The sequence below is a fragment of the Hyperolius riggenbachi genome, chromosome 10 (genome assembly GCF_040937935.1).
Source record: "Hyperolius riggenbachi isolate aHypRig1 chromosome 10, aHypRig1.pri, whole genome shotgun sequence".
NCBI classification, from domain to species: Eukaryota; Metazoa; Chordata; class Amphibia; order Anura; family Hyperoliidae; genus Hyperolius; species Hyperolius riggenbachi.
In genome coordinates, this window is record NC_090655.1 from 125,969,952 (window position 1) to 125,992,124 (window position 22,173).

The window sequence follows — 22,173 nt, forward strand, 5'->3', positions numbered from 1 at the left end:
TCAGTACAGATAGCCATGTATAGGTGGCGGGTGCCCCTACTATGGGTAAGAAGGCATAAGTGCCCCCAGTATAGGTAGCCAGGCATAGGTGCCCCCTGTATAGGGAATCAGGCATAGGCATCTCCAGTATAGGTAGCCAGGAATAGTTGCCCCCAGTATAGATAGACAGGCATAGGTGCTCCAGTATAGATGGCTAGGCACAGGTGCCCCCCAAAAAGGTAGCTAGGCATTAGTGCTCACAGTATAGATAGCCAGGCATAGGTGCCACCAGTGAAGGTAGCCAGGCATAGGTGCTAACAGTATAGGTAGCCAAACATTGGTGCCCCCAGTGCAGGTAGCCAGGCGTGGGTGCCCTGAATTTAGGTATAGGCACCCCCAGTAAAGATAGCCAGGCATTGGGGCCCCCATATAGGTAGCCAGGTATAGGTACCCCCAGTATAGGTAGGAAGGCATACGTACCCCCAGTACAGGTAGCTAGGCATACGTGCTTACAGTAGGGTAGCCAGGTATAGGTGCACCTAGTATAGTTATTTGCATCAATTCCCCAGTTTAGGCATAGGTGCCATCAGTATAGGTAGCCAGGCATAGACGCCTCCAGTATAGATAGCCAGGTATATGTTCCCCCAGTATAGGTAGCAAGGCTTAGGAGTCCCCAGTATAGAGAGCCTGTCATAGGTTTCCCTAGTAAAGGTAGCCATGCATAGGTGCCCACAGTATAGGTAGCCAGGCATACGTGCCCCCTTTATAGGTAGCTAGGCATCGAGGTCCCCAGTATAAATAGCCTGGTATAGCTGTTCTCAGTACAGGTAGCCATGTATTGGTGCCCCTATTATAGGGCTGTGAAATATGTTGGCGCTTTATAAATACAATAAATAATAAATAATAATAATCGATAAGAAGGCATAATTGCCCCCAGTATAGGTATAGGCATAGGTGCCCCCAGTATAGGTATCCAGGCATAGGTGCCCACTGTATAGGTAGCTAGGCATTGAGGCCTCCAGTATAAATAGCCAGGTATAACTGCTCTCAGTACAGGTAGCTATGTATAGGTGCCCCAGTATAGGCAGGAAGGCATAAGTGCTCCCAGTATAAGTAGCCAGGCATAAGTGCCCCCAGTATAGGTAGCCAGGCATAGGTGCCCCCAGTTTAGGTAACCAGGCATAGGTGCCCCCAGTTTAGGTAACCAGGCATAGGTGCCTCCTGTATAGGTAGCTAGGCATAGGTGCCCCAGTATAGATAGTCAGGCGGGGAGGAGGGTCACATGCAGAGCCAGAGCGCAGATACCAGCAACGGAAGTAAAATACTTCTGTTGCCGGTATCCATGTGCCGCATGTACTTCCTTCCTGTCTTGCATTCCATCCATAGGGGGGCGCGCTGTTACTATGAGATGGAACGCAAGATAGGAAGTATGTACACGCGGCGTTGGGTTCCGGCTATGTAAGTATTTTAACACGCTCTGGCTCTGCATGTACCGGTGGCTATACCTGATTTTGTGGCTGCAGAAGTTCATTGCTTAAACAGTGCTATTCATATTTTGGGGTGGTACAGCTCCCCCTAGCACCCCCTGGCACCGCCTGTTGCCTCACATACTGCTTCTGCCAGACCTTGGAGACAACACATTCTATGGCATTCTATTCTATATAAAGCTCATCTGTCTAAGTTCAGGGAAGACACATGAAATGGTTAAATTACCTTAAAGAAAAACTCCAACCAAGAATTGAAGTTTATCCCAATCAGTAGCTGATACCCCCTTTTACATGAGAAATCTATTCCTTTTCTCAAACAGGCCATCAGGGGGCGCTGTATGACTGATATTGTGGTGAAACCCCTCCCACAAGAAACTCTTGCGTACGTACTCCTGGCAGTTTCCTGTCTGTGAACCTTGCTGCATTGTGGGAAATAGCTGTTTACAGCTGTTTCCAACTGCCAAAAAAGCATGCAGCAGCTACATCACCTGCCAACAGTAAAAATGTCACCATGTTATAAATGTCACAATGTAAATCAGGGATTTAACCTTCCTGGCGGTAAGCCCGAGCTGAGCTTGGGCTATGCCGCCGGAAGGCACTGCTCAGGCCCCGCTGGGCCGATTTGCATAATTTTTTTTTTGCTACACGCAGCTAGCACTTTGCTAGCTGCGTGCGCAATGCGATTGCCGCCGCTACCCGCCGATCCGCCGCTATCCTTCGTGCCGCAGCCGCCCCCCCCCAGACCCCGTGCACTGCCGGGCAAATCAGTGCCAGGCAGCGCTGTGGGGTGGATCGGACTCCCCTTTGACGTCACGTCGATGACGTCATCCCACCCGTCGCCATGGCGACGGGGGAAGCCCTCCAGGAGATCCCGTTCTTTGAGGGCTGGGGGGATGCCGCTGAGCAGCGGCTATCATGTAGCGAGACCTTGTCTCGCTACATGGAGAAAAAAAAAAAGGCCAGGAGGGTTAAAAGATTTTACAATGGGCAAACACTGACTAAATCATTTATACATAATTATTGTAAAAATGAAGCACTTTTTTTTATTATGTTATTTTCACTGGCGTTCCTCTTTAATTTATCACACTTTTTTCAATTAACACTTGTTCAAGTTAGTGCTATCATTCCCTTGCACACTGACCTTATTTGTGCTGGCGTCTATGATATATTTGCATAGCGTATAAGGTGAAGTGTCCCACTGCGACAGGCTTGAGCAGCAAGCACACTCTTGAATGCAGCAAGAATTCCTTATTGTACACTAGACTACAAGCCAGTAGGAGATGCTTTTATCTAGGACAAGATGTCTCTCTAGCAGCTGTTTGTGATGAATCCGTTATCTGCTTCATTTAAAATGGAAAATATCAAATTCTCGGGGGAATGTAAATTAAGTACATGTAAGTTGTGTCACGTCTCTGTTCAGGGAATCTATTTAAAACATTTTACACAAAAACACCTCTATTAACAGCATGAGAGGCCTATATTATCTGTTTGGGCTAAACACAGATTTGTAGCAGTTGCGAGTCACCGGGCACAGTTGTTATTCAATGATGCTATTACCAACTGTGTCACACTAGCTATTTCTACCTGCTGCAAACTACTACTGTAAGTCTGTACACATGATATAACAGGATTAAACTTCATCCCAATCAGTAGCTGATACTGCCTTTCCCACAGGAAATCTTTACCTTACTGAAACAGATCATCAGGGGGTTCTGTGTGGCTGATATTGTGGTGAAACCCCTCCCACAGTGTGATGTCATGACCATGGTCTGTGAACCTTGTTGCATTATGGGGGGAAAAATGGCTTTTTCCAATTTTAAGCAAGCAATATCTCCCTCTGTGCATAGAACTCCCAGTAACGAACATTCCTTATGGATCAACTTGCAGAACTAAAGGTTTCACCATCAGTGATACATATCAGTAGAAAATATTTTATAATGGGCAAACTCTGACTAAATAATGTATCAAAGAGTATTGGGGAAAAAAAGCTTTATTTATTGTTATTTTTACTACAATTCCTCTTTAAAGGACTTCAAAGGCGACAAAACAAAGTTTTACTTACCTTGAGCTTCTTCCGGCCACCTGGAAGTAATTTGTGTCCCTCGCGGCAGCTCTTGTTTTCTCCTGGGTCCCACTGGCAGCCTCTGAAGGATCACTGACAGCAGTCATGGAAATGCTTGCGTCCTACAGCTTGTTAACATTATTGGGAATGGGTCCTATATGGGTCCTATTTCCTCTCCCGCTCCCATCATTGCAGCAGCAGCTCCTTTGCTTGAATCTTCCGCAACAGGAGACTTTTGAAGTTTTTGGGATTCGTGAGTCCTCCCGAAAACAGGCGCCTGCATATTGCGCAAGGGAGAATGCATGAGTTTGGAGTGGCCTGTCTTCGGGAGCACTCAGGCTCCAAAAGACTTCCGATGCCTCCTTCACATCAGAGAGAGAGCTGTATTTGACCAAATTTGTTGAATGCTGCTACTGGGGAGCCAGCACTGGAACAGAGACCAAGAGAGGAGTGGAAAGGCTCTAAAGGACCCAGAGCCTTCACTCTCCCTTGGTAAGTAATCTGGCTTATATATTTTTATATTGAGTCCCATTCACGAGATGCTTACACTGTATGCTTACCACAGATGTTCACTTAAAGCTGAATTATCGCAACTACCTTTTGTTTTACGAAGGCATATCACACCAAGCATTTTTTAGTAGGGGGGCTTTATATTCTCTTTTAGTCCCCTACACTTACCTAGCAGTTTGAGTCACCCCAAGCTGGTTACTCTTTTACACTGTATAATTAATACTAGGCAAGAATTGTTTGTTTCTTTACTCAGTGAAAGTATAGGTACTCTTGTAAGTAATTAACAATGAACCTACTGTTTATAATGTGGATGTGATTACAGTCCTTGTGTATAAAGGAATAATGTTATTCTCTTTGTAGGCGGAAATAGATGAGCTTCTAATATGATGTAACTCTTCTTGCTGTGTCTCTTGTACAGAAATCCCGCTACGGCACTTATGCTATGCTCCTACGAGCCAAACTGAAGGCTGGAACAGAAGACCTCGAAGCTTTTGAAAACAGTTTATTTGACTCCGCAGGAAATGACGAGGATGGATTAAAAAAGTCACGGTCTAGTCCGTCTCTAAATCTCGACCCGCCTGTTTCGGCCACCAAAGCAAAATGTCACACATCTTCACGAAGCAGCTCCAGGCCAACACACAGCAGCACCAGGCAGAAATCTTGAACGGTCTGCCTCTTTCAGTCTGAAAGGAATGTCCGAGGCCCCTCCTTCCTCTATATCTGGTATGTTGGGTTCTAAGCTGGTGCCAATAAGTATTGCATGATTTAATACTTTCTGCTGGTACACCTTGTGGCAGGCTCAAGAGCTTTTTGAGAGGAAAAGGCTGGATTCTAGTGATGGAAGACAAGCAGCACAATCACTATACAAGCACTGCCTGCGTGTACGAGTCATCATGCATTGTGCCGGAAGGAACACACGCTTGTGAGTGAAGGCTTTTCAGTATGTTTATCTTTATGTCCAGATGGCAGTTTTAAATCTTTTTGTTTTATATTCAAGCCATTGAAATCCAGCGGGACCATATTTTTAAATTTTATTAATGGGAACCAAAAAACAAAACAAAAAGTCTAAGAAAGATTCCTTGCATACCTAAGTGGACTTTACTCTTAAAATCTACAGCACATAAACTTTGCTACAATCAAATATTTTGTAAGGCAGCGACGAGATGAACGCCTCCTGTTCTAAACTTATAAGGGCCATGTACAGAATTTCTAATCCTGTTTTGTATATGATCTGGCGTCTGAGCCAAGCAGACAAGGAAACAGATTGCAGCAACAGAGCTTAAGAAATTAAAAAAAACTTGGATTCTCCCGAGGGCTTTGGCAAAATGGCTTCCTCAATTCAGGATGGTGCCATTTCTTAACTGGGATCCTCCATTTTTGTGACATATTTTTGCACTTTTACTACTTTACTGAATTCAAGATTGTCATGCTGATATTTTGTAGTATTAACGCCCTTTTGAGGATTGGGAATTATACATGTATGTATATATAAATATGAATGTTGATTTTCATTAAAACATAAAGGGAAGTTTACAGTTTGAGGACTTGAGACCACAACAGTGCAATGTTGTCTGTATGGGTCAGAAATGTAATGTTGTTTTTCTGTGGGGCAATGGACATAGCCAGTCTTATCTCGTGTTTGACTCCTGATGAATACCAGTATGATGTTTTTGGAGACTTAGTTACTGGTGCCAATAGAGTAGTGGTTGGGATTGAGGACACAGCTGTGATTACTGAAGTCATGTAAAAGCTTGGTCCACTCAAAGTTGACATTTGATTTTTTTTTTTGCCAGTTGCTGGACAACTAAGACAAATACTTGTTCCTTATGTCTCACTGATACTTCACTGGGTAGATCTCTGCACTTCGGTTTCGGTTCCCTGGTTTGCACATTAGCTAGAGGTTCCTACACTACTATTAGATTTTTTTAACAACCTGGGGACCCCTCCACTACTAGAAGAAGAGGTTTCACTCTAGGGTTAGTAGGGGCAGAACTAGGAACTACAGTTGGAGAATTTCCCCAGTGGGGTATTTAAGAGCTATAAACAGCCAGAAGGTGACTCCACTCACTAGACTCCACCTCTGAGTGAGGAGAGTATTTTTGTGTGGACCTGCCCTTTAAGATCATGTGATAAGCTGCAGATGAAATTGTATGCCAAGCGTATAAGCCATACTATACTACAAACAATTTGCAGGTTTATCACCAGACGTTGTTCATTTCAGTGCCAGACTCCATAGAAAACTTGTGTTTTCACTAGCAGTACTTCAGCCAAGAGTAACCTTCTTCTCATGGACTTAGCTAAGCTTGCTTTCGGTATGGAAAACTTATTGTAGGGCTGTTATTCCGAAAATAGAATATATAGGTATCCCTGTTAAAGATGATTTTTCATTTCATTTTAAATGCCATGTCTGAATGTACAAGACTGTGTGTACAAATGGTTTCTGTATTCTTGCAGACTGTTTCTTACATGGCCATGTTGTTAGCATTCATAGAAGACATTCTCTGGAGTGATTGCAAGATGAATCCTCTTTGTTTGGCAATGATTGTGTGACATGATTACTGAAAAGCAGCAGTGTTTTACCAGCTGTCATTCAAGCATTCTGAGCACCCCACAGGACGGTTATCTACATGTGTTGAGGTGTAATAGTGCTATATTTTTTTATGTACCACTCATGTAACTGTCTATACCTTTATAACTGCTGTTTCACTAGGCGGTTGATTCACCATAACAAAGTGTGCCTTATCAGAGTTAACACACCTTATCAGAGTAGCATAGCGAGCGCTACAAACCTATGCCTGCTAATTGGCAATGACGAGAGCTACACTCGTCCTGCCCTGAGCTCCTGCGGGTCCAGTCACTTTAAAGGACATTATCCCTGCACTTTGATTGGCCCAAAAGGCTGCCTGTCACTTGACAGGAAACTTGACAGGCAGTCTATTGGGCCAATCAAAGTGCAGGGATAATGTCCTTTAAAGTGATTGGACCCGCAGGGGCTCAGGGCAGGACCAGTGGAGCTCTCGTCATTGCCAATTAGCAGGCATACGTTTGTAGCGCTCGCTATGCTACTCTGATAAGGTGTGTTAACGCTGATAAGGAGTGTTAACTCTGATAAGGCACACTATTTGTTATAGTGAATCAGCCCCTAAGTGTGTTATGTCCAACATCTCAGAAATTCCTTTTGAAAGCACCTGTCACAGTACAGCCATCTCTGGCTAATTTCAATGGACTTTTAGTGGGAATAGCTTACTCGGTGTGAACGGAACCTGACGTGCCTCAATCAGATGACGCGTTGGCAGCTGCCCTATGAGAAGTACCGTCCCTTGGAAGCAGTACTACAGGGTACAGTTGGGAGACTTTGGAAGCAGTGCTGCAGGGCACAGTGGGGAGACTTTGGAAACAGTGCTGCATGGTACAGTGGGCAGACTTTGGAAGCAGTGCTGCAGGGTAAAGGGGGGGGGACTTTGGAAGCAGTGTTGCAGGGTAAGGGGGAGACTTTGGAAGGAGTGCTGCAGGGTAAGGGGGGGCTTTGGAAGCAGTGCTGCAGGGTACAGTGGGGAGAGGAAGCCTTGCTGCCTGGTACAGTGGGGAGACTTTGGAAACAGTGCTACAGGGTACAATGGGGCACTTTGGAAGCAGTGCTGCTTGGTACAGTGGGGAGACTTTGGAAGCAGTGCTGCAGGGTACAGTGGGGAGACTTTGGAAGCAGTGCTGCAGGGTACAGTGGGGAGACTTTGGAAGCAGTGCTGCAGGGTACAGTGGGGAGACTTTGGAAGCAGTGCTGCAGGGTACAGTGGGGAGACTTTGGAAGCAGTGCTGCAGGGTACAGTGGGGAGACTTTGGAAGCAGTGCTGCAGGGTACAGTGGGGAGACTTTGGAAGCAGTGCTGCTTGGTACAGTGGGGAGACTTTGGAAGCAGTGCTGCAGGGTACAGTGGGGAGACTTTGGAAGTGGGGGGTAAGATGTGGAGACGTTTGGAAACATACAGGAAAGTTGCTTTGAACACAGAAGGCAGAAAGATGCTCCTCAGACAGTGGCTTCCCTCTAGCCTCAACAGTGCTCTTCAGATAATAAAATACATGTTTCACAGCCACTGCTGTCTATTTTTATGAAGTATTTATGCTTAACTCAAATAGCTTTCTATAAACTGTCTCCTCCCCATCCACCCCTTAGTATTACTGTAAAAAGCTACATTTTTACTGTAAAACGTTCATGTCCTGACAATCTGTCTTGTGCAACAAATAATGCATGTTCTAAAGAGCCGGTTTCTCCTTGCATCCTTTTATCCAAACATCAAAGTAAATACTTTAATCTTCCGCAGTACAAACTGCTCATTAACAGTAGAGATTTCCTGAGATCGGGAAACCGCAGGCGAACAGAACCACACGCTGATTATCTGCCACTCTGCATGGGATTTACTCCAGCTTATCAAACACTTTCTCCCCTCAAACACCCGCCTTCACTAGCTGAACAATTGCTTCACACACAGGGATCGGGGTAGGGTGTCTGTTATCGTGCTCATATAAATCTGCAATGTGTATGAGAGGCTTAATGTGGATCTGTGCTCGCGTACACAGGACTGATGTGAAGGTCGGGCTTGTTTCTATGGGTGGGTGAGGCGGGGGCATTTTATGGAGCGCAACAGGGGGAGGGGGGCATGCAGAGAGGGTTATGGTAACTCACTTTGCTGGATGTACAGCCGGTGTTTACAGGCCCTTAACGTAACCTGCTGAGCACTCTGTATGCGCCTCTTTCTGACTACCTAAAAGTAAGTGTTCACTGCCCACCAAACGGAGGGCTCTCGGGCAGAGGCGTTACTAGGGTTGGTGTCACCTGGTGCGAAAACTCATGGTGTTACCCCATGAACCTCCAATCCTCACCACGTAGTAACGTTGCTGGTTATAGGGGGGGGTTTTAAAATGATCACCATGTGGCCCTGTTAGCCTCTGAACTCTGTTATAAGCTCAACAAGGAGCAGACCCAAGCGAACAGGAGGGAGAAGTACAACAGACACTAGCCTGGTCTATATTTACATAGCCTACTCCACTCTCCCTTAGCCTAGAGCTTGGTGTCACCCCCTCTGCTAGTGATACCTGGTGCGGTCCGCACCCACCGCACCCCCCTAGTGACGCTACTGCTCTTGGGCCACCAAAAGGGAGGCCCATCTTCTAGGTTCCTGCATATCAGTGATGTTGGCAGTTCATATTCTTGGACAGGCACGTTTTCTGTGGCCCCAAGCAGTGCAGTGGAAGTTTTTGCTAGGTGAAGTTGACGGTGATCAGAAAAGCTCTTCAAAAGAGCTTTCGGTGTAAAACAGTCCTTATGCCTCTAAGAGAATACAGTCAGTAAAAAGGGTACATCAGTGAGCATGTGCTGCTTCCTTGGCTTTGAATGATGGGACAAAATGATGGAAGTGCTGTTACTGATTGCTTGCTTCTTACGCTAGTTGCCCGGCTCTTGGGTTCATCTTCTGGCTTCTGTATTTTATTCCCTCAGCATTGAACAAACAGGGCCGGTTCTAGTAACAATGGGGCCCCTGGGCAAGATTAATCTGGGGCCCCCAGAAAGACCCCCGACAAAAAAGAGGCATTAGGGGTACTTTATTGCTGCCAAATTTCCCCCCAGGGCCCCTGAGCCTGCTGTGCCCAATCCCCACTTACCCACCAACTTAACTGTACACTCGGGGGCCCTGCAATGTCTTTGGCAGAGTAGCGTCTAGTCTTTCCCAGCAGGCGCGCTCCCCTGACAGTTCTTCATTGCTCCATTGCAGGGTCCCTGGGGAACACAGGTAAGTTTGGGGGGGGGGGACACCTTGGGGGGCCCCTTCAGGCTCTTGGGCCCTGGGCCAATTGCCTCCTTCGCCTCTATGGAAGCCCCGGCCCTGTGAACAAAGTTCGAATCTTCAAGTCAAGCTCTGTTAAGTCAGAACACCTCAAGTGCACACTTAATTTTGTGACTAGATTGTAGCCTGTGCACGCCATGGCAGCCAGGGACCTATATATAGGAGGTCAATAATGGCAGCCTCCATAATTCTCTCATGCAAGGTTAAAGCTCCTTGGTTTTGCTGGATGCTGTAGAGGAGAAATGGGTTATTCCCTTCATAAGACAGCTCCGTGGCTGAGAGAGCAATCTATTATCTGCACACTTTTAAACCGGTTATGATGAATGCTTTCCCTACAAAGGCCTGATTGATTGGCATTCACTGCAGGGACACAGTCATTACACAATGTCCTTACTCAGCCAAACTGTATCCGAGTCACTTCCAGTCTCGTGTCTTGTTAGCCTGATACTCTAAGGAGAGCTCTGCAAACCTGCCAAGTCGGGAAGACAAGTAGCTCAGTTAAGAAATGACCTCCTAACAGTTCACATAAATTGAGTGCAAAATTAGGCTGCATAAACTGAAACTTGGCTTGTGTCTGCTAGAAATAGTTTGTGCCTTCTCAGATGTGTTCTTTCTTAAAGCCCAGTTAAACTCCAGATAAGACAGCGCAGATTCGCGAAGCAGCCATGTTCATTTGTGATTATTGTAAGTATCACCTATACAGCCTATAGCTGTGCACCTATCCCTTATAGGCCTGTAGCTTCCTGTGGCCAAACTTGAGGTCTTACAATTATTCACCACCAACCTACTCTTACTGCAAGTCTCACCTCCTCATTTAGACACATGGTGTAGACTGTAGTGAAAGGATGCTGGGAAATGTAGTCTGGCCTCTGCTGTTCTTTCTGCTTTTGTTGTCACATGGTCACACCTGACTGACCTGCCATGAGGTGAATCCAGAGGTGAGAGGAGGGAAGCATAAAGTCCATTCGGCTCATGAAAAAAGTATTTCATCTACAACTTTGCTTTATATTAATTTATTAATAACCTAATGCTGATAAAAAAATTGCCTTGCTCAATTTTGGATTTATTTGGGCTTAACTTTGGTAATTAGTGTGGAATTATAATGATGTTGTCCCCATCATAGGCATGCAGTTTAGGGAATTTATATATGAGGTTGAGCCAGTGCCAACTCTTAGGAAGTGTCTGGTGAGTGGTGTCATCACTGAGGTGTGACAAATGACTGGTGTCACTGCTGTTATGTTTTTCTGAAGTGGTTCCCCTCCACCTCTTGTATTAAGTTAGTGTTTCTGCCCCTGCTGCTGTGGTAAATTGATGCTGTAGCTATTCAGAAAGCAAACAGTCAACTGATACCGGGCATAGCTCAGTCTCCCACAGAATAAATACCATGGGTGGTTATGAGGAGTGCTTTGGGAAACCCTTTTAGATAAATTGTACAACTCACTCAAAGCATTCCACCTGCACACTGATTAGCATCCTCCATGACATGTTCTTGGCTGGCTGTTGTGGTCATTAGAGGTTTATATATGTAATATTAAGTATCTTGTTTGTATACGGTGTGGTCTTTTAAGATGTTTGGGACTTGTGACAAGGAGAATAAGTAACTGTAAATGGTCTTATTAATGTACAGTATGTAGAGTTTCTGTCTTGTGGTTGAAGCAGGGTGAGGTATAGACTATTAAACAGAAGGCGAAGGAGAAGCGATACTCCTGGATCTGGCCAGTTGTCCAGCCACGCCCGCAATAGTCAGAAGCAATGAATGGATCAGAAATATATGGAAAGAGGAGTGAATAGAACTCAGTACACTGGATATATTATACAGTGTTTTAAGCAAATAATCCTCTGACTTGCAGCAGTATTTACTGGAAGCTCAACACATACTGTACATTCACCTCGGTCTGCCTGAGAGAAATTTCTGGTCACTACCGGTACTGATGATCATGTGCTGTGGGAAAGAGAGAAGTGTCGCCTGTAACTGTCACTGAGGGTGTCCTGGATGGCTTGCATTTCCAGTTGTGAATATTCTGCTGCATATATTTGATATAGAATTTTTAAAGATGGCTCGAAATATTTTGTGCCCCTTTTCCTGAGATCACAAAAATCAGCACTCGAGCCATCAGGGATCCTAATGGCACCTTTACTCGAGCCTTCTGGAATCCTAATGGCACCTTCATTCGAGCCATCTGGGATCCTAATGGAACCTTCACTCAAACCATCTGGGATCCTAATGGCACCTTCACTCGAGCCTTCTGGAATCCTAATGGCACCTTCATTCGAGCCATCTGGGATCCTAATGGCACCTTCACTCGAGCCTTCTAGAACCCTAATGGCACCTTCGCTCGAGCCATCTGGGATCCTAAGGGAACCTTCACTCGAGCCATCTGGGAACCTAATGGCATCTTCACTCGAGTCTTCTGGAATCCTAATGACACCTTCACTCGAGCCATCTGGGATCCTAATGGCACCTTCACTCGAGCCATCTGGGATCCTAATGGCACCTTTCACTCGAGCCATCAGGGATCCTAATGGCCCATTCACATGGCTTGCTGACTACTTAGTTTACCACCTGCCAGCCACTCCTTGTTTATCTGCTGGGCATGTGAGTATGCGGCAGGCACCCGCTAGATGTGACATGAAGCGTTTCTGTTTTACTGCACAGTAACTGCATCATGTGTCATCCACTGACGTGTGATTACAAATGTCACATTCAGTTGGATCATAATGCAATTAGGTGCTTGCTCCGAGCCACGGGGTGGCTGAACGCTGCTGTACATGCTCTGTTTTGACGCCTATGTTAAAGAGCCCTTATCATACTTGGTGGTGCATATCGCATTATAACCAGAGGTTATACATGGGGGTCCTGCCCCTTTTCCCCAGTTCCATGTATATATACACTATACAATGTACACTACCTCCGCATATACAGATATCAAAGTAACTAATATAATATACGCTTGCAATAAACCTCTGCTTAATATATAGTGTCAAAAAATGATTTCATTAGGTGGAATCTGTGTAGTTTAGCCAGGAAAATGTATAAAGTACACTTGATGCTGGACTTGCCCATATTTTACAATAATCTTTGAACAGAATATACATTTAATCATATCAGACAAGGCCTGTTGTTGTGTTGCTTCTCTGATGAATTACCTTGTTTACAGATAATGCATATAATTATAGTTTACCCTTTTATTGTTATTACTTATCCATAACACAAGAAGAGAGGCGATATAGAATCGGCACATAGTACAAGTGAAGGAAATCTGTGCTGAGACGCATGTAGACTGGCACTGCCAACCTCCTGCCAGTTTGCTGGTCTTGGTGATCCCTGGCTATTAATGCTTTCCCTATCACTGACCCAAGAACAAGTCTGGGGATCAAATAATCTGATTTCACTGAAGGCAAGATTGTCCCTGGTCAGCAGTTCAAGGTCTTACAGCCAGGAAACTAGCATTTTGAGAGAAGGAACCGGGAAATGAAAGTAAATTGTGTGAAGGCCCTAGGGTTACAGCCACTTATGACCAATGGCAAGCTTTCTATACCAGCCAGTGGCCATATTCCTCACTGAGTAGAAGTTCAGCATGGAAAGCACTCTATCAACATTCTATAGTTGGCCCCTCTATTTTCATAACTAGGGATGATCAATGATATGCAAATAATTCACAGTTCATGCAGGATTATACAAATTCTGGATGCAAATATATGCGGCTTGAAAATGGATCAATCAATTTAAACCTTGGTGGGACTTGATTGGTCACTTTTCAAAGCTGCATAAATTTGTACACAAAATGTACATAATCCTGATTAAATTGGGAATTATTTGCGCCTCATTGATCATCCCAAGTCATGGCAAGTCTTTATCAGATGTCACATGACCAGCACAGAGACTGCCAGTGCAACCCTGGCTGTAATCGGAGAGGACCAATGAATGGAGTCTGCAAATGAAAATGAGTCAAAATTATAGCTTGAGCTTTCAGAGAGTAGACCTGTTGAGCTGCTGTTGTGATATAATACCTGATAGAACTTGGTTGTATTGCAGAGACAGAGAGTTCTGCCCTCTTGTGGCCAATTTAGCTGCTGCAAGATTTGTGGCAGATTAAAATCTCTTATAACTTTACTAAGTTTTGACTAAACTTCCACTCCTGATACTCCAGAAAAAAATCAGTTCTGTACTTTATCAGAGGTTTTGTAAGATGAACTTTATTGCTAATAAGGAATTTATTTGTTGGCACTTTCTATGTATAGGTTCCCATTTACGGTACAATATTTTTCTTAGATGCGATCATTCCATCTGATTTTTATAATCCAATTGTTCAGAAAGCCACTCAGTATTTGGAGAAAATTGACTTAAAAAATTCTATGGTCAATTAGAATACAGAATTTTGTGGATCGGAATTCTGGATTTTACGATCGTATCTGAAGAGAGCAAGTGCCCTAATCGATCGGTTTATGGGAACAATCGATAATTACCTTCTGATTACTTACAATCCCGCAAATCTGATCGCATCTGAGGAAAATATTGTACCGTTAATGGGCACCTTATGAAGTTGTTGGTAAAGATGTTTCCAGAGGGAAGGATTTATCAAAAGAAGTGCAGGGAAAACTGGAGTGTGTAGAACATTTCCTCACAGCAACCAATCACAGTCCTTGCTGTACACCACGCCTCCAATTTTCTGTGCACTTGTGTTAATAAATGATCACAGATTTATTATCACACCTGTTATTGTAACAATTTGTCATCCCAGGCAAGTTTCAGCACCTACTACAGACATCTGTAAAGTGCTGGAGACTGTGGAATCAGACTTGCATGAAATGGTTCTTTGTATGCTGGGCTGCTGAGAATGCTGCACAGTACTGTTTAGCTATTCTGTGTATTGCATTCAGCTGCTGTACCATTTTCAGCAGTCACATGATCAGCAATGGATAAGTAGACATAGTATACCCAGATTCCCAAACTCTCTCAGGTTGCTAAGCAACAGCACAGCACACAATATTCAGCATTTATATTAAGAGAACAAATACTGTGAACAATATTTCCTTCCATTTTCCAGGCTACTGCCTCAGTAAGCCATTAGGTTCTTAAGATAATTATTTGCAATGTATTCTCCAAAATTTAAATTGACTTCATTTGATGCCTGGAAAATAAATGTAGTGTATTAGTTAAGTTGATTAATTTACTGTGAGAGTTTATACTGTAATGAAGTATATTGGAAAAGTAAGAACTTATATTCGCTTTTAAACAAATCTTTGAGAAACGTCTGAGATATGTGTGGAGTTATCCCAGATCACACAATGTTGGTGGCTACATTCTATTACACATACACTATAGTGTATACACAGGTGCACAGAGAAGCTGCTATACTAGAATACATTTCCTGTCATTCCATACTCTTTCTGCAGTACTGGTGCTCTAACACAAGGCTTCCCAACCTTGTCCTCAAGTACCACCAACAGTTCATGTTTTTCGAAATCCACTGAGGTAGTTAATCAGCGCCAGCTGGTCTATTTTACGGGACCCAGCAGGAATCCTCATAGGGAACAGTTGTCCAATCACTACACCCTCTACAGCACAAAGCATTGTGATTGGCTGAATAGTGTTGGTGTAGTTTACTGCAACCTATCTGAAACCTAGAAGTTCAAGAGGATGCTGTCCACCCAATCACGTTTCTTGCCGGGTCCTTTAAAGTAAGACTAGCACATCAGCTCTACTGAGACACTAATTACCTCACCTGTGAATGTTTGTGGGTTTTTGCAAAACATGCGCTGTTGGTGGGCCTGGAGGACAGGGTTGGGAAGCCCTACTCTGATATCACCCATGCTACACACAGTTCATATTCAGTAGAGCCAAATCCTTTTTTATAAACAACACAATGCAATAGGCTAGTGGTTTCCCTTTTGTCATTATTTTGCTGTCTTATCTGATCAAGCTTTATTTTGGGCTGAGGGGGTTGATGGTTCCTGCATGCTGTTGTCACACAAGGATGGTCTGTTGCTGTACAGTGCAGAATCCACGTATTGGACTATGAAGCATCCACACACCTTTATAGCTGCCTCCATCTCTGAGTATTGGTGGCTTGGATGCTCCAGTAACATGGTGTAATGTGTGTGTCTCTTGTGTTCCCTCCTTTGCTGCCCAGGGAGGGGGGAGTCAGCAAGGCATGCAGTGACTCACTGACAATAGTTGGATCAGGACTCTGGCTGCCTTTCTCTGTTGAAGGTCATCTTTAATGCATCTATTATAAATTCTGAAAATGCTTAATACATTGTTTTTGATTTCCCTTCTGTAAATTTGGTTGAGTGTAAAATATGCACCTGAGAAATGCCAAATTGTTTTCTGCGTTAAAAAAAATAATAATAAAAAATCTGTGTTAAGTTTTATTTTCCATACATTTATTAAATGAAATTTACTCATGGATTTGTCAGTGTCTGTTTATAGCAGAGCAGTGTGGTGTGACTTTCAGAGGTGGCTGCAGGATGTTTGTGCCAGAGTGCAGATTCCAAAGTTACAAGGTATGTTTATACTGTACCCGATGTGACATGAGATAAATGTGTGTGTAATAACTAGGCTATTTGACTTACTTTATTTTGCTGCCTGAAAGAGATACTTTCTAGGCATGGAAGTGACAGCTTCCATCTGGTCAAGAATATAGTAAACATCACTGATAAGCAAATTACAGCTATGGTTTCCGGGCAGAATACAACGTCTGAGGGCAGAGAGAGAGAAAATACATAAACTATTCACCTTTTTTCTAAATATTGGACGGTTGACAGGCTGCAACTGATTAGAGATCGTAAAACATGCAACCTACTTTGTAAATGTTTAAATATTAAAGAAAATCCTGGGATACTTAAAGTAATTTTTAGGAGTATGAGGATAAATATATACGGTAATTGTTTCTCAGTTTATTTTCACCTTGAGTTCACTTTAATATTGTAGGGGTGCCTGCTGCACAAATGGCGAGTGAAAACCAAGTTGACTTGATAGGGTTTGTTATGGCACCTGTGAAGAAGTCTTTAAAGGGAACCAGAGACAAAGCACCTTCATGTATTTTACCATATATATCAGTGGGAACATTAGAGAAAACACCTACCCTGCTTTCTGTTTCATTCTTCCCTGCTCAGCTTGCTTGTTATCAGCCCTGATTAAAATCCCCGACTGAGCATTCAGTCTGGCTTTGCTCAGGAATCATTATAGCCGAGTCTGTCTTCTCTGATGTCTTTTTAAGCCCAAGCCTGCCCCCTTCTGGCTCTGCTATAATAATTCCTGAGCAAAGCCAGACTTAAAGGGGAACTGAAGAGAGAGGTATATGGAGGCTGTCATGGTTATTTCCTTTTAGACTATACCTGTTGCCTGGCAGCCCTGCTGATCCTCTGCCTCTAACACTATTAGCCATAGCCCCTGAACAAGCATGCAGCAGATCAGGTGTTTCAGTGGTTCAGACTTATAAGTCTGATCTGACAAGACTAGCTGCATGCTTGTTTCTGGTTTTAATCAGATACTACTGCAGAGAAATAGACCAGCAGGGCTGCCAGGCAACTGGTATTGATTAAAAGGAAATAAACATGACAACCTCCATAGTTCCCCTTGAATGCTCAGTCGGGGATTTTAATCAGGGCTGGTAACAAGCAAGCTGAGCAGGGAAGAATGAAACAGAAAGCAGGGTAGGTGTTTTCTCTAATGTTCCCACTGATATACATTGTAAAATACATGAGAGTGCTTCATCTCTGGTTCACTTTAATAACCCCATATGGCCTACAGGTCACTGTCACTATTACTAATGCCTACCTTGCATTAATTACATATATATGGGGAGGTATGCATCTGCTGGTCCAGATAGCATAATCCTACAACAGGGAATTATTTGCATCCCATTGACTAATTGTTACAGCTTGAAAATCTGCCTCCACCTAGGCGGCATTTGATTGGTCCATTTTTTTTTCAAGCTGCATAAATTTGCATACAAAATTTTCATAATCTTTCATCAGATCAGAATTATCTGCATCTCATTGATCACTACTTGTAAATAGAAATAGTCAAGGAGGCACAAATAATTCCACCCTGCATATAAATTTAGAGACTCTGAAGCGAGTCTAATTTTTAACTTAACTATAGCTAGAGCTAAACCGCCGCATCCCTGCGGCAAAATGAGGGGTTTATACCCCCCCAAATCCCCTCTGCTAGGTCCAGGAAGCGCTTCCTGATGAGGCAGAGCTTAGGGCAGTAGCTCTGCCTCTTTGCGCGTCAATCCCGGCTGATCGCCACCTCTCCCTGCCCCCTCAATCTTCCTTCACTGAGAGGGGCGGGGGAGAGGCAGAGATCCACCGGCAGATTGACGCGCATGGAGGCAGAGCTGCAGCTCAAAGCTCTGCCTCCATGGGCAGCAAAATCCACTACCAAGAAAGTCATGGATTTTGCACAGGGGATTTGGGGGTATAAACCCCTCGTTTTGGCGCAGGGATGCAGCGGTTAAGCACTAGCTGTAGTGCTTAACATTAATAAAAGTTAACGTGAATTTAGACTCACTTCAGAGTCTCTTTAACACAAATTGCACGCAGCTTGGAACCAGGCCAAACAAATCAGCCAATTGCTTATTTCAAGTAGCATACAGTTTGCATTAAATGTGCATGCAATGAACTGTTAAAAAATTGTGCATGCATCTCATTAACTATCTCTACTCATAAGCCCTGCTCAAGGAGTAAAAATTGTGCTCTAGACAAGGAGGCAAGGACAGATTTTTTTTTTTCCATGTACGGGCTGGTGCACAACAGTGCGGTTCTGGAGCGTTTTTAAAAACGCTAGCTGTCTGAAAACTGCTTGAGTAATGTATTTCAATGGGCTGGTGCACACCAGAGCAGTTCGTTTTTTCCACAAATGCAAACTCGGGCTGCAGCATTTTTTAGATTTCTGAGGCATTTCTGCCTCCATTAAAGTATAGGAAAGTGGAAAACCACTCTGAAAAACGCTAGATCAGAGCGGTTTGCCAGGCGTTTTTGTTACAGAAGCTATTCAGTAACAGCGCTACTGTAACAATATATGAAATCTGCTACACAAAAACACTCCAAAAATGCTAGGCATGTTTAGAAAACCTCTCTAAACATGCCTAGAATCGCTCTGAAAATCTGCTTCAAAAACTTCTAGCGTTTTGCGGATCTGCTAGAGGTTTTTGGTGTGCACTGGCCCTAACAGATTAAAAAGTCAGGGGAAAAGTATTTCACTGGAAGTGCATGATACCAATCGTGAGGCATGGTGGAGAAAATGTTCTGGCTTGGAGCTGAACCTGGGCATTAACTACTTGCTGACTGCTCCACGCCAATTGGCGTGAGCAGTGCGGCAGCCCCAGGACCACTCCACGCCCATTGGCGTGAACGGTCTTCTATGGGGCTAGCAGGAGATCGCGTGCATCTCCTGCTCGGGGGGTGGAGCTCCGCCCCGCCTTCAGTCTCCGTGCGGCGATCGCGATCGCCGCTTGGAGACTGTTAGACGGCGAAATCACCGTCTATTAGGGCAGTACACCGCTGCGATCTAAGGCAGCGCTGTACTGGGGACAGCCATGTGACACAGCTGTCCCCTCCAGAGTGTCGGCGATGATACGCTGTCATAGGCTGAAGCCTATGACAGCCAATCACAATGCTTGGCCAGTGGGGGGAGGGTGGGCGGGGTATTCAAAAAGAAAAATACACATTTTTATTTAAAAAATATTAAAAAAAAACACTGGAGGGGATGATCAGACCCCACCAACAGGAAGCTCTGTTGGTGGGGGAAAAGGGGGGGGGGGTGGATCACTTGTGTGCTGTGAGGCCCTGCAGCTTGGCCTTAAAGCTGCAGTGGCCCTATTAACAAAAAATGGCCTGGGGGTTTTAATACCGCGGTCCTCAAGAGGTTAAAGGGTCATATCTCCACTATCACTAAAATCCATCATGGATTATTAATTGCAGCAGGATGTGCTTGAAAATAATATGAATCCCACTGTCAGAGGAATGAAGGACACTGCAGTATGACAGTAACACTGAGCACAAATAATGCCTTGTTAGATGTATGTTATTTACCAACTGCAAGTAACTTTTTTTTAAATCAAATTTCAGTTTAAAAAAAGGCTTTAATCTTGTGCAGTATTTTAAGGTTGTGCTGTTCTGGTATTATTGTATTTATTATTTGCAGTGTATGGGAACTGGAAGCCAGGTAAGATATCATTTACACTTCTTTTACTGAATATTTGAAGTGCATTGCTTTGATTTTACAAAAACGATAATAAAAACATGTGTTGATTGTGAAAAGATGTACACTGGCTGTGGTCTGGTCTGACAGTGACGCATGGACACTGGCTGCTGTAAGCTCTGATAGTGACATAGAAACACTAGCCTAGCTGAGGTCTGATAATGACGCAGAGACACCGTGGTGTGCTCTGATAGTGAGGCACAGATACTGGCCATGGCAAGGTTTGTTATGAAGAGACACTGATCGTGGTGAGGTCTGATAGCCGGTGTCTCTGTGCCAGTATTGAGCCTCACCACGTCCAGTATTTCTGTGTCCAATCAGACCGCATCACGGCTGGTGTCTCTGTCCCTAACAAACCTGACCACGGCTGGCATCTCTGTGTCACTGAGACACCAGCTATGGTGAGGTTAGTGGTGCAGAGACACAGGCCACAGTGTGCTCTGATACTGACACACAGATACCAGCCGTGGTGAGGTCTGATAGTGCAAGTCGGGTAAAAAGGGCGCCGTGCAGCTGAGGACATTTAGGCGTCACCCCAGGCTGTAATGTGAATTCCGGCTATAGAGGGGCTCAGTGAGTAATTTTAGCACCGGAAAAAGACTGAGCTCAAACTATGATAAAACAGTGCAATTCATCCGCCAGCAATAGCTGGAAGCTCGATTGCATCTTACCCCCACTGTACGGCGCCTTGAAGGGGGAATAGTAACGCCACCTGGAAATTTGCCACAACAGGGTGAGCCGTTTTTCGGCTTCACCCCGTGTCTAAATTTGCTGGTGCCCTTTTTAACATACATGTATGTTGGATAGTGATGCAGAGAAACCTACAGTATATACACGTTAATTCAAAGCATACATGCAGCGAGTTAGAATAGCAGGATCTGTTACAACACAGAGATGTGAACAGCCCCATAGAATGGTAATGGGTAATGAGTTGACTTGCAACACAACAGCTGATGTAGTAGTGTTAATATACCTAAAATCCAGAACCTGTGTAGCACAGTCAATGTATGGCTTAGTGTCCTATCACACTGTGCAAGTTGGGTTGAGATATGATTGCAACACAACACTACTGAAAAGTTGCACTGCAAGTTATACATGCAGTGTGTCCCTACCGTGATGTTCAGAGTACAATGAAAGTATCACTGCTGCTATAAATGCTCACGTTATCACACAGCATGCTGGGTATTGGAACCTGCCGCACTCCATGTGAAAGCCCCATAGGAATATCATTGCATTGCATATTGCCAGTTGTGATGCAAGGCAACAGTGTATGAAAGGGGCCTATAGGACATTGAAAGATGCATTCCTTTTAGGGAATGTACGGTACTTGGTAAGCTGGTTGTCGCTGTCCTATTACTCTGGCACCTCATACAATAATATCCTTGGCACCTTGTGTAGTATTTTTGGCACTGTAACACGCATTTCTAAATTCATTACTGCATAACAAGTGTGTAATTCCTATTGCTGTATTTAATTGTTTATTATCCACCAGTTATTTATTCGTCACAAGGGCCCTCGTGGCTGACCGCACTTAGCCTTCTAAACGGTGCCAGCGCACAGATCGTGCGAACTCTGGTCGCAGTCAATGCGCAGGAACCGTTAAGAATTAGCCGCAGACAACTCAGAAGGGAGCCTGTGAGACACGGGTAATTACAACGTCACCTACTGGTTCAGAGTAAACTGCCACCACCGCGGTTACTATGGGACTGTGGGCCCACTAACTGACTGACTAATCCTGCGAATAAAACGGTTAAACACACGATATTCTGTCTAGCCAACAACAGACAAACAGTAGCGTATCTTCAGAGACCCGGGATCATTTCTGTGTGTGCTGATAAGCAGGGTAGCGGAAAGTGAATGACTTGGAGAAAGTCGTTTATTCACGCAATATAAATAATTAATATATACAGACAATTATTAAAAATCACAATTATTAAGACAGTAATAACCAGTATGAAAAATAAAAGAAGGGAGAAAAATACTTAGTTCCTGGAAAGATGTCCTTATTGTGGGAAGAATCATAAAGTTCTTGGTTTCAAAGTCCAGAGTTCAGACCAGGTGGATGCCAGCATATCCTCAAGCT

The 22,173-nt window shown here is 44.2% G+C and overlaps 1 protein-coding gene across 4 annotated transcripts in view; it reads left to right on the plus strand.

Moving 5' to 3' along the window:
* Nucleotides 1-22,173, plus strand: part of LOC137535995 (PH and SEC7 domain-containing protein 1-like) — a 492,113-nt gene that overhangs the window by 424,028 nt on the left and 45,912 nt on the right. For 3 of the 4 annotated variants that reach the window (XM_068257916.1, XM_068257918.1, XM_068257917.1), the window contains exon 17: nt 4,457-6,799. In XM_068257916.1, the coding sequence (XP_068114017.1) occupies nt 4,457-4,702 (246 nt within the window). In that variant the 3' untranslated portion in view covers nt 4,703-6,799. Of the gene's footprint in view, nt 1-4,456; nt 6,800-16,297; nt 16,385-22,173 lie in introns of those variants that run through there. The other variant, XR_011024492.1, reaches the window with a different exon arrangement.